This window comes from Psammomys obesus, unplaced genomic scaffold (genome assembly GCF_907164565.1).
Source record: "Psammomys obesus unplaced genomic scaffold, mPsaObe1.curated_primary_1811, whole genome shotgun sequence".
Lineage (NCBI taxonomy): Eukaryota > Metazoa > Chordata > Mammalia > Rodentia > Muridae > Psammomys > Psammomys obesus.
Window position 1 is genome coordinate 6606808 of NW_026592118.1, and position 11739 is coordinate 6618546.

The window sequence follows — 11739 nt, forward strand, 5'->3', positions numbered from 1 at the left end:
AAAGGACATTTCAGATTCAAAGAGTAACACTAGGTAAGACCTCCAGGTACGCCAACTCTGTGCTAGTGCCATTTCTCAGCACAGGAAAAAAAAAATAAGCATATCTATACCTTTTGAAAGGTAGCTTCTCACGATGGGTAAGTATCAGGGTGTGATTGGAGAGGCCCAGTCTTTTCATTTTAATATATCCAACTGTTCTCTCTTTTCTCAATTTTGAAAATGTGTCATTTTGAGTATTCCTCATTTTAAACCCTAAGCTTGTAAGCATTGCATTCACCTAATCAATGATAATTATATCTAGGGCATTGCCACAGTAACGTTCGTCAGACCAGGAGGCTGCTCCTCCTCCTTGTAGCTTTTAAGCTTACAAGGGCAAGTGGTTTGTCAGAGAGCAAGGGAAGTGCTTTTTAAGAAACCTGAAAACCAAATTATTTTCCTGAGAAATGCCATGTATACAAATGTTCAGTAACTGTTACAGAAGGTCACAGGGTACTAGGAAGCTAAGTAGAGTCCTAATATGCCTGAAAAGAACAAAGTCTGTCCTCCTCATGATTTTTGAAGCTACTAGATACTCACCTTACTGTAACGGTCCCCAGTGAGTGTGTTGTAACAAACAGCAGGTTCAAGGAAGTATCCTAAAACCTAGCACAATAGAGTGGGAGAATTTACCATTCACCGATGATGAATGCATCGTCATTCAATTTGTAATAGCTAAATACCTAGAGGTAAAGTGAGCAGCTAATATGACAGTGAAAGAGAGAAACTTTACTAATGTTCACATGACAGGAATAAGCAGAGTTATTAGTTACATGAATGTATCCAGTATCTGAATGCAGAATTCTAGAAAGCACTACTGAAGTCTTTGCAGTCCCAAAGTTTTTTTTAAGCGTTTGGAAGTGAGCAGACAAATCGATAGAGAGAAGAATTCATTGATTACTGTGAAATTTACGTCATATTTTCTGTAAAAACAATTCAAATATCTGAGCTTCTAATAATTAACAACTTTCCAATATCCCACGCCAATATATAGGTGTGGAAAGAATTTAAAGGAGTCCATGGAGAAGGAAGATCATTAAAAAGCAAGAGAAGTAGGGTGAATCTCAATGTTGTAAGTGCAAAGACGGTAACAAGCAGTTAGAGCTGTTCCAACTGAAATAATTCAGAGATAACAGCAATGTTCGAAAACCAGGATGCCCTCATGTGGGCTGGTGTGCACTCTTCCCTGATAGCTTCCTGTCACTTTAACACCATGAACCATCCCTGTCTGTCACTGACCCTGTGCCTCCTGCCTGAAACTGCCTAGACACCAGGCTTATGCTGGGGACACAGGCTTTCTCATCCTAACAATGTAACAAAGTATATCTGTAGTGCTTTTCTAGCCCTAGGATTTCCTTTTCAGGAAGGTGAAGGTCCCAGTAGGGTTGACAATGAGCTTAATCCAATTAGACTCATTCTGCTATTAGACTCTGCAATCTGCTAAATTGGAAAAATGATTGGACATAAGATAATGTTATGCAAACAGAGTAGAACAAATAGGTTTATTGATGCGGACTCAGAGACACACAGAAAGATTTAAAAGCCCTTAGAAGCGATCACGGTAATAGTTATGGGTAATGTCAATTGTGTTTGTCCTTCTGGTAAGCCACAGTCGTGGCTTGAGTCTCAGTTCCTTGAAGCTACAAGTAATGCCATGTTTTCTAAATGATAACAAAACAAGTAAAGAAACAGCAATCAGAAATTTATCCCCCTCTTATTCTGCTAAGATTCATAGACAGAAATGGCCTTTAGTATAGCAGTTAATCTATTCTTTCTTTGCCAATGGTATATAATTAAAATAATTTAACAAACTCACAGAGGACATGACATTTGGAATGAATGCTGTATTTTTGTTTATTTGTGTTTGTTTTATTAATACCTGTTTTCTAAGTGAGTAAATGGTGCTATGTAATAGTGCTCAAGAGAAATATATTTTGAGGCTTCTGAGTAAGATGATGACAAAAAACCATGTTGCTTCTTTGTACACAAATAAAAAACTTTGTAAGAAAGAAATCAGAGGAAAATTCCCTATTCACACACTAGCTTCTAAAATGTATCTTGGAATAACCTTAACCAAGGAAGTGAAAGAACTCTAGAATGAAAACTTAAGAATGCTGAGGGAAGAAACTGCAGAAGACACTTGAAGTGGGAAGGCTCCCCCCAAGCTCATTCATTGACAGGGTTAACATTGTGCAGGTGGCTTATATTATCAAAACTGATCCCCAAATTAATACAATTTCCATCAAAATCCCAATGACACTTTCCAGAGAAACTAGGAAAAGCAATGTTAAAATTCACATCCACAAAGACACTGAACATAATAAAGTCAACCCTAAGAAAAACAAACACCCCACCAAGGACCATGTTTGGATATAACCTAGAACCTATGCTCGGATGTAGCCTGTGTTAGCTTAGTAACTAATTGGTTTTCCCTAGTGAGGGGAACAGGGACTTTTTCTGACATGAACTCAATGGCAGGCTCTTTGACCTCCCCACCCCCAAGGGAAGAGCAGTCCTACTAGGCCACAGAAGAGGACTTTGCAGCCAGTCCTGGAGATACCTGATAAAACAGGGTCAGATGAAAGGGGAGGTCAATGGACTTGGAAAAGGGTAGGGAGGAGATGAGGGAGAGAGGGTGGGGTTGGGAGGGAATGAGGGAGCGGGATATAGCTGGGATACAGAGTTAATAAAATATAACTAATAATAAATATATAAAAAAACAAACAAAAGCCAACAACAAAAAACAACCCCCTCCCAAAACTCCCCAAACCCAATGCTACAGGTAGCTCAATACCTGACCTCAAATTATGTTACAGAGACATGGTTGAAAAACAGCACAGTGCAGGCAGAAAAGCAGGCACATAAACCAGTGGAACAGGAGACTCAGATACAACTCACACAGCTATAGCCACATAATTAAAATTTTATTACATTGATTTATTTCATCACACTATTTATTTGTGTGTGTGTGCATGTGCGCACATGCATTTACACATGTACATACTTGTGTCTGCATCCCACAACAAAAGTGTGGAGATCGGAGAATCATTTGCAGGAGTCCATTCTCCTCTTCCACTGTATGGGTTCTGGGACTCAAGCTTAGGTCCTCAGGCTCGACAGCATCTTTACTGGCTAAATCATCTCACTGACCTCAGCCACATGTCAAAAAACATGTAGAGAGAAAAGATGTCCTCTTTAACAAATGGTGTTGGGAAAGGTGGTTTCTACGTGTTCAAGAATGAGGCTAGATATATATTTTTCACACTGCTCAGAAATCAATTAAAAATGGATTAAAGAAATAAGTGTAGATCCTGGAACTTTGAATTTGCTGGAGTTTAGTACAGAATATTCCCAAGAACTGACAAATGTGGGTACATAGAATAACAGTCACCAGAGTCTGTGGAGCAGCACACAAGATGGGAAAATCTCCGCTAAGTACACATCAAATAGGATTGATATCTAGAACATATAAAGAACTGCAAAATTAAAATGCTAGAAAAATTTAAATCAAACAGTGGGCTAAAGAACTCAACAGTTCCTACGAGAAACAACCCAAATGGCCAATAAATTCCTGAAAAAGCATTCACCCTCTAAGCTTAGCCATGAAGAAAATGAAACTTTGAATTGCCTGAGGTTCCATTGCACCACATTCAGAATGGCTGATCACAAAGAGAAAAAAAATGCAACAAACGCTGATGAGGACGTCAGTAATGAAACCCATCACTGCTGTGGGCTGTGAAACTGCAGCCACTAGGGAAGTCAGTCTGAAGCTTTCTTTAAAAAACTACAGCTGCCACATAAATAGAGCTCCTGTGAGCACCAGCTCTCAGCTATCTTCTCTATAACGTAGAGACTCCACGTCCACATCCCCCAGCATGCGTCCATAATTACTGCTTTCATTCATGATAAGTAGGAAATAGAAATATCCCAGATACCCATCACCATATGAAAGGAAAAAGAATATGTGGTGCATTTATAAGTGGAATTTTTTTAGTCATAGAAAGTTATGACATTTGCATGAAAATGAATGTAAGATGTAATGATTATGTTAAGATCTTTCATTGCTACTTTCCTGTCTCTTTTTTCTCTCTCTGTCTCTGTTTTTCTCTTTCCATCTGTGTGTGTGTTTCTGTCTTTCTGTCTCTCACATACACACGATTTTCTAGTTTCTAGTTTCTGCATATGAGATAAAACATGAGGAATACATCGTGCTGTGGGGTGTAACACTGCAGTCACTAGGGAAACCAGTCTGGCGCTTTCTCAAGAAAACAGAGTCAGCATGTGCTCCAGATACACCATTCAGCTGCATTCTGTTTACCTGAAGGACTCCGAGTCAACATCCCTCGTGAAAGCGGAAGGGTTCCTTTTACTAGGGGATACACCCCCCAATAGGAGGAAACAGCAGGACTAAGAACACTGGGAAGAGAAGTATAGTGTGTAACAACAAGTAGGCCTAATAATATAAGGCCACAGTGAAACCCATTTTCTCCAATGTTAACTTTAAAATTAATGGGAAATGCGTGTTTTGGGAGCTAGAGAGATTGCTCATCGTTTAAGAGAATGTTCTGCTCTTTGAGAGGACCTGATTTCCATTCCTCATTTTGGGTTGGGTGACTAACAATTGCCTCTAACAGTTGCCTGCGCCAAGGAATTGAATACCCTCTTCTACCTCCATAGGTACTTGCACACATGTGGTATTCACTCACACAGAAACATAAAAACAAATCTCTTAAAATGCTAAATATGTTAGATTTAAAGAAGAAACGATAGGAGGTGGTCTGTAATATGTTCAAGTTATTTATTTCAGGGCTGGAGATATGACTCAGTGCTTAAGAACACTGGCTGTTTTTTTTTCCAGAGGATTGTGGTTTGCTTCACAGCACCCATACATGATGACTCCTAACTGACACAGGCACACACACACATCCCCCCACTCATCCCCCACACCCCCCACCTTTAGGATGACCAAAGATAATTGCTCTACCCCATGGCAGAAAAGATGGGAGCACTGGAGACCAGGCATCTTGATAATTAGAGAATTAAGCATGCATATAGGTTGCTGAGCTTTGTTACATTTCTCTGTTGTATTTTTGCAGGTGTGGTGTGGCTGGTGGCCATCATCATAGGATCACCCATGTGGCATGTGCAGCGACTTGAGGTAGACTCAGGCCTGAAATACTTTCTCGTTCTTCCTAATATTTATTTTTTTCCTCCTTTGAGAAAATTGTGGTGAATTTCTATGACCTCATCTATTTCAGTGAAATCAGATGTTAAAAATTCTCTTCTTTGTTACCTAAGTCTATTAGATCCTGCACAGCTAAGAGTCAATGTTAAGTTTACAAAGAAATAAGTTCTAAAGTGACCTTCTCCACTTTTTTGGATTAATTGTTCTTCCTAGAATATCCTAGTCTTGTTAAATATTCTCATATGTTCAGTGACTGTTTTGACTTTTATTTTAAGTCACTTAAAATTGTAAGAGATTGTCTTCTGGATAGCTATTTTCCTGTTGTCCTAGCCATTGACAAACTGAAATGTGAATCAGAATCATGCCCAGCTCTTGAGTTTCTCCCTCTTTCTTCAATTCCCACAGCTTTCATGAGATTTTTCTGATATGTGTAGGGGTTTACTATAAAAGAGCAGCTTAGGATGGTAGCTCCTGACAGCTTAGCCTGTCTTCTGGGGTGTACGTGAGCATAGCTTGAAATGTAACACAAGCAAGAGTCTTCAAAGACAGGGGGGCATCCATCACACAGCCCATAATGTAATTATAAAGCAATGTATTTCTTTGTATTTTGTTAAGTAGAGATAGACAAATGTAAATCTTTCCTGAGCATGCCATATCCTTCAACTAGGATTCCAAATGAGACCTGAGATGAAAGTACATTGAAGAAAGTTGCCCAAGGGCAAGGGTGCTATCCCAGTGCCCAGCAAGTGCACTCCCTAATACTTAAAACTCAAGAATAAATAAAATAAAAGTGTGTGTGTGTGGGTGACTGATATGTTGAGGGAGCTGGCCTGTGAGAGCAGAAAGTGGCTTTACTCTGTTGCCACCTATGAAAATGTCACCTGAGAACTTCAAAATGAAATATGGATGAAACTTTGATCAGGCCCTGCAATATCTCAAGTCATATAGATAATTAAATTCTTGAGGCTCATGTCAGTCAAAAGATCAGTATCCATTCTGCTAGAAGATGCCCAGGCTAGTGCCACGTCACCTACAACCACAACAATGGTCACTTGAAGACTTGATGTTCGCTCTGGCAGCACATACATTAAAATGGAATAGTTTAAAATCTTGTCCCTGCTCTAGCTTGAATTGTTCACAGGCTCCTGGGCCTGTCTCCTCCTCCCGTACTTTGCCACCTCTTGCAGGGAGCAGCAAAGAGAGGAGAGATGTCTTGGTACTGGCATGGGTGTGGCCCATGGCTAACTCTTTCTCTCTGGGATTCCTGATAACACCTTTGAGGTTTGGGATGGGCCTCCATTCTCCAGCCCATTACTCATTTCAACAGCTGCCGTGGCTGCTTCCTTCTGTTTGCACCTCCCATACTGCCAGCAGCGTGTTTTATAAATGACAAAATCTAATTTTCAGTCCTGAACCTCTTTCCCTGCCCATATTGATAAGACAGATTTATCATTTTCGTAAAATGTTTTATCGTGTATACTACATGTATAAATCATTTAATTTGTAGAAAATGTGTCTGCCTGATCTAATAGGCAAAGCCATGCTCATTGCTAAACAGCAGTCAAATCCGATTTGCTTCTTGTCAGGAAAAAGTCAGATTTCAGTTTTGAAATAAATATATTAATGTGCATCCCAGAACCATGCTCATTCTGAAACTCTATTAGAGAGAACTCAATTGAGTGTGGGAGCCTGAGCCTGTTCTTGGATGACAGGCAGCATCAAAGCCAGCCATTCATGATGATGCTGTCTTGCTCTGTTTTATCTGGGCTCTTGCAGGAGTGAGCTGACTCACAATCTTCAGGGATGTAAATGAGAGGATTCAATTAAAATTGTTCTTATTTTTTCCCCTCAGTGGATACAAATGTGAATTCACAGCATTTCAGGCCTCATCAAAATGCCACATTTCCCTAAATCTGGTTTTCTTGAATGGAAGTTTACTCAGGACAGAGAAAAGTGGAAGTCTTGCCCAGTGGATTTATGTTGCCTGGGTCAGAATGGTTTTGGTGACATGAGTCATTTGAATTGCACTCAGCAGCAAGGCTTAGCTTGGATGAGGGATATGGCTGTCTGAGTTGGAGCAGGTGCTGACAGAAGTGGGACTATAGATGGAGCTCAACCCAGGCCACAGTTGTAAACAGTGGAAGACTGCAGGAATGTTTACTTAGAAATAAACCCAAGTTAGGGGTACAAGTCATTGATAGTGCATTTGTCTACATCTGTGCAAGGCTGGAAGTTTGATCCCTATGGCCATAAAAAAATGGCAAAGAGAATCTGAAACTAGTTGCCAAGAATCCATCTTAAGATGTGTTTGCAGGGCCTTTGCCGGGCTCTGGCACAGTATGAAGCCATCTGGAGAGTCAGTTTATCACTGAGCTTTAGGATCTGTCAGTGCATGGCCACTGTGGTCACTGACCCTTGTGGGCTCTGCCTACATGGAGTCAGAAATGATTTCATTCCCACATCTGTTTTATTAAGCTTATTGGTCATTATCATTCCTAGTTGTGCACATCAATAAAACATGGACCACGACTGAAATTGTCTTAACTTTTGAACTGATGTTAAAGATGGGTGATTAAATTTGCTAGGACTATAAGCAGAAACGTACCATTTGGAACTCTGCAGTGACTGAGCTTCAATAAGTCCTCTCCTTATTGTTACCATAGATCTTAAATGTTTACTTTGCCTCTGAAAGGAGACTTTTAGCATTTGATGCTATCTGTCACTGTTGCGATCAGTGAATTTGGAACTCGGAAGGTGAGTTACTCAGAATAGTAACTTATTAAACGAATGCAATCAAAATGCCTGTAGATTTGCAATAGTTTAAAATGCAGCATCTCATTCACTTCAGTATTTAAAAGCTACCAGCTGCCTTTCCATGATCTTTACAATCTGGTGGTTCTGACATGAGTTTGCAGTACAAATGTGGCTAGGTTTCCCTTACTTTGAAGAAGATTGATCCTTGCCAAATCTATTTCATCAGAAATTGAGGAGGCAAATGCATCAGCTGAATTAATATTAAACCACCTAGCAAATGATGTACAATGCCTTTCTGTGTGTACTCTCAGCCAACTGAAAGTCATGGCCATTGGAAATAAATGTTGAGAAAGATAAAAAGTGAACGTATCTGATGTAGTCCTGCATTCATTTAAAATCATAAAGCACAAAAATCAAAGCCTTAATGGTTCAGGGAAAACCTACAATTTACCACAAAATAGCTCTAAAGGCAGTTTCAAGTTTGAAAATTTATCAGCAGCTGTGTGAGAGGTCTTAAAGATGGAATGCCCTTTGGGTGCTGATTTCTGGAGTTTGTAACTGGATTGTTCTTACTTTAAAGATTAAGTATGACTTCCTATATGAAAAAGAACACATCTGCTGCTTGGAAGAGTGGAGCAGCCCCATGCATCAGAAAATCTACACCACCTTCATCCTTGTCAGCCTCTTCCTGCTGCCTCTCTTGCTGCTGCTTGTCCTCTATGGTAAAATCGGTTATGAGCTCTGGATCAAGAAAAGAGTAGGAGATGGCTCAGTGCTCCGAACTATTCATGGAAAAGAAATGTTCAAAATAGCCAGGTCTGTTCATTAAAGTATTTGCCAAGTGTTCAAAATATGTTTTATTAGTTGTGCTGGAAGAGACAGCTGCCCACGCATCATTTCTAAATCAGTTTGAGAGCATGGGCTTGAAACCATGACGCTGTGGGCTGGTGTCAGGACTCTCTGGCTTCCTCCTCCCTCACTGCCAGCAGCATTAGGAATATGCAGGACACTTTGCCTCAGAGGAGCCCAAGTTTCCCCCATGAGCAAGGCCACCCATCTGCACGGGCCCTTAGTCCCTACCGTTTGAGAATGCTCTTAAAATACTGGGATGGCATGAAAATCCTACGGAACCCCAGAAAGCTACATGTTTTCAGTGGTTATAAATATAAACAGAGGCAGTGCTCATTTTATTTATTCCTGTCAACTTCAACACACACTTTCCTGCTGCATTTGGAGCTCCTGTGACATAATTTATGTCGAATAACTGTTAAAACAAATAAGCAGCATCTTGCCTAGATTAATGAGTTAATGGGATTTTATTAATTCTTCAAGTGTGCAGTGACCTCTAGTGCCCAGTTTGTATAAAGAAAACTTTCCTCAGCAGAGACCACTTTCCAGAAAAAGGGTTACCAGGCCTGAAATAACAACCAATGAGTCTGTAAGTTTGAACTGAAAGCCCCAAGCAAGTGTGTAGGTCTGAGCAGATGTAAATTTAGTTTTTGAGGAATGAATAAAATCAACTAGAATCCCTGGCTGACTGTATTAAAGTTTTAATTCTATCCTTAAGGCTCACCATATTTTATAGATACTGATATTTAGCTATTAAAGGTCTGGACTGCTTTAAACACATGCTGAGTGAATGAAATCTGTGTCACTGAAGAGACACTCCTAAACCCAGAGGGCATCATTTACTAGCCACCCTACTGTGAATTCAGCTTCTCTCGCCTCCAGTTTCTGCCTCTGTCCACCAGCTTGTTGAGAACATGAAAGACATACTTTATATCTGTAGTTTAGTGGAGTTCCAGACCCAGACTGAGCACTTATCACTGGAATGTGTAAGGGGTGGGGGCTGTAAAGACAAGGGAAAGCTGCTGTCTGCCCACAAACGGCTTCAGGAACTCCACCCTCACCTGAAAAGGGTGAAGTAGGCTCACACTGTAAAGCATTTGTTATCGACCTAACCCATCTGCCGAGGCAAAGTTAACCAATGCAATGCTTTCTTGCAGGAAGAAGAAACGAGCTGTGATCATGATGGTGACAGTGGTGGCTCTCTTTGCTGTGTGCTGGGCACCTTTCCACATCGTTCACATGATGATTGAATACAGTGAGTGCCTCTCTCTCTCAACCAGTTCATTTTCTATGATAAGACACATGAAATCATCGCTTTCTCACTGGTTGCTTGGAGAGTCAAATATCAGATACTTAACACTGCTTTTGCATGTTAAAGAACACCATGGTGTGGTAGGTGACTGCACAACTAGGACTAGTCACCTATAATTGCAAAAGCTATAAAAAGCTCTGCAGGTTTCTCCTACATCGCCCCTCCTCTCCCTAAGCTGTCTAGCATGGGGAGACGCCTTGAGAGTCTTCTCTGTTTGGAAGCTTGGCTTGCCCTTGGTGAGTTTAATGTACCTAGGATTCCAGTCAGATGCCCAGAAACAGTTACCCTTCATGTGTTCTCTGGGACTCAACACGATTGTTTCTGGAAGGCAAGAGAGCATTTGAAGGATAACTGTGCCTCTAGGGTATATGAACCTTGGTGTCACTGAGATGAAAGTTTTTGAGCCCTACAGTATATACCATGCACCAGCCAATGTGTGGGCAAATGAACACATATTACAAAGGTGCTTGTATTCAGACACCAGATGCAGTGTTCTAAGTAGACATGAGAATGTTTCATATCTCTACCCACTTGCATAAGTGAAAATCTTTGTAAATACACATGATAGAATTTTACAGTTATTTCTTGATAAAGTCAGTAAGCATTCTAAAGTATTACTTTATTTCAGGTAATTTTGAAAAAGAATATGATGAAGTCACAATCAAGATGATTTTTGCTATAGTGCAAATAATTGGATTTTTCAATTCCATCTGTAATCCCATTGTTTATGCACTCATGAATGAGAACTTCAAAAAAAATTTTGTGTCTGCGGTTTGCTATTGCACAGTAAAAGAAACGCTTTCTCCAGCACGGAGGCATGGGAGTTCAGGGGCTATGGTGCTGCAGAGGAGAGCAAAGTTAGCTGGGGGAGAGAATCCTGGAGAGATCAAAGGAGAAGCATTTGGGGACAGCTGTGTCGATGTGAAGTGGTGTGAACAGCCAGAGAAGAGGAAGAAAAAATCTCAAGTGGCGTCTTTCCCTCTTTAGCTATGGATTTCTGAGAACTCTGCCATAGATGTGGACATTAACTGTAACAGTGTCTTCAAAATCAGCACCTGTCATACTGTAATCAAAAGAAAATTATTTTGTGAAAAAGTCAGACAGCATTCATATTAAAAATGTTGACAAGCGCTTGAAAGGCGGAGGCAGGGGAATCGGGAGTTTAAGGTCATCCTCAACTGCATAATGAGTTTGAGGACAACCTGGGCTACAAGAGACTTTGTCTCAAGAAGCCGAAATGATTACAACAACCATACCAACTAGTGATAATGAGAATATTTTTCATTGAAGATACATATGAAATACAATTTTGGAAAGTTATTGAACCACCCTTATGGTTGGTTACTAGGTGGAGTGTTGCTTTGTTTTTTTATTTCATGTGTGTAGGTGGTTGACCTGTTTGTGTGTCTGTTTATCACATGCATGCCTGGCTGCCCACAGAGGCCAGCACAAGGCATCCAGTCCCCTGGAACTGGAGTTATAGATGGTTGTGAACTGCTACATGGATACTGGGAATCAAACCCACGTCCTCTGGAAGAGCAGCCCTCACCCCTGCCCTAATGTGGAGTTTTAAATATCTTGCATAAAAATCAGAGTTTTTCGA

The 11739-nt window shown here is 40.5% G+C and overlaps 1 protein-coding gene across 1 annotated transcript in view; it reads left to right on the forward strand.

The window, feature by feature from the left end:
- LOC129680936 (pyroglutamylated RF-amide peptide receptor-like) overlaps nt 1–11234 on the forward strand; it is a 76551-nt gene extending 65317 nt beyond the window's left edge. Inside the window, exons 3-6 of the mRNA XM_055612816.1 lie at nt 5133–5194; nt 8556–8791; nt 9982–10079; nt 10765–11234. Of these exons, the coding sequence (XP_055468791.1) occupies nt 5133–5194; nt 8556–8791; nt 9982–10079; nt 10765–11123 (755 nt within the window). The 3' untranslated portion in view covers nt 11124–11234. The remainder of the gene's footprint in view (nt 1–5132; nt 5195–8555; nt 8792–9981; nt 10080–10764) is intronic.
- The last annotated feature ends 505 nt before the right edge of the window (nt 11235–11739 follow it).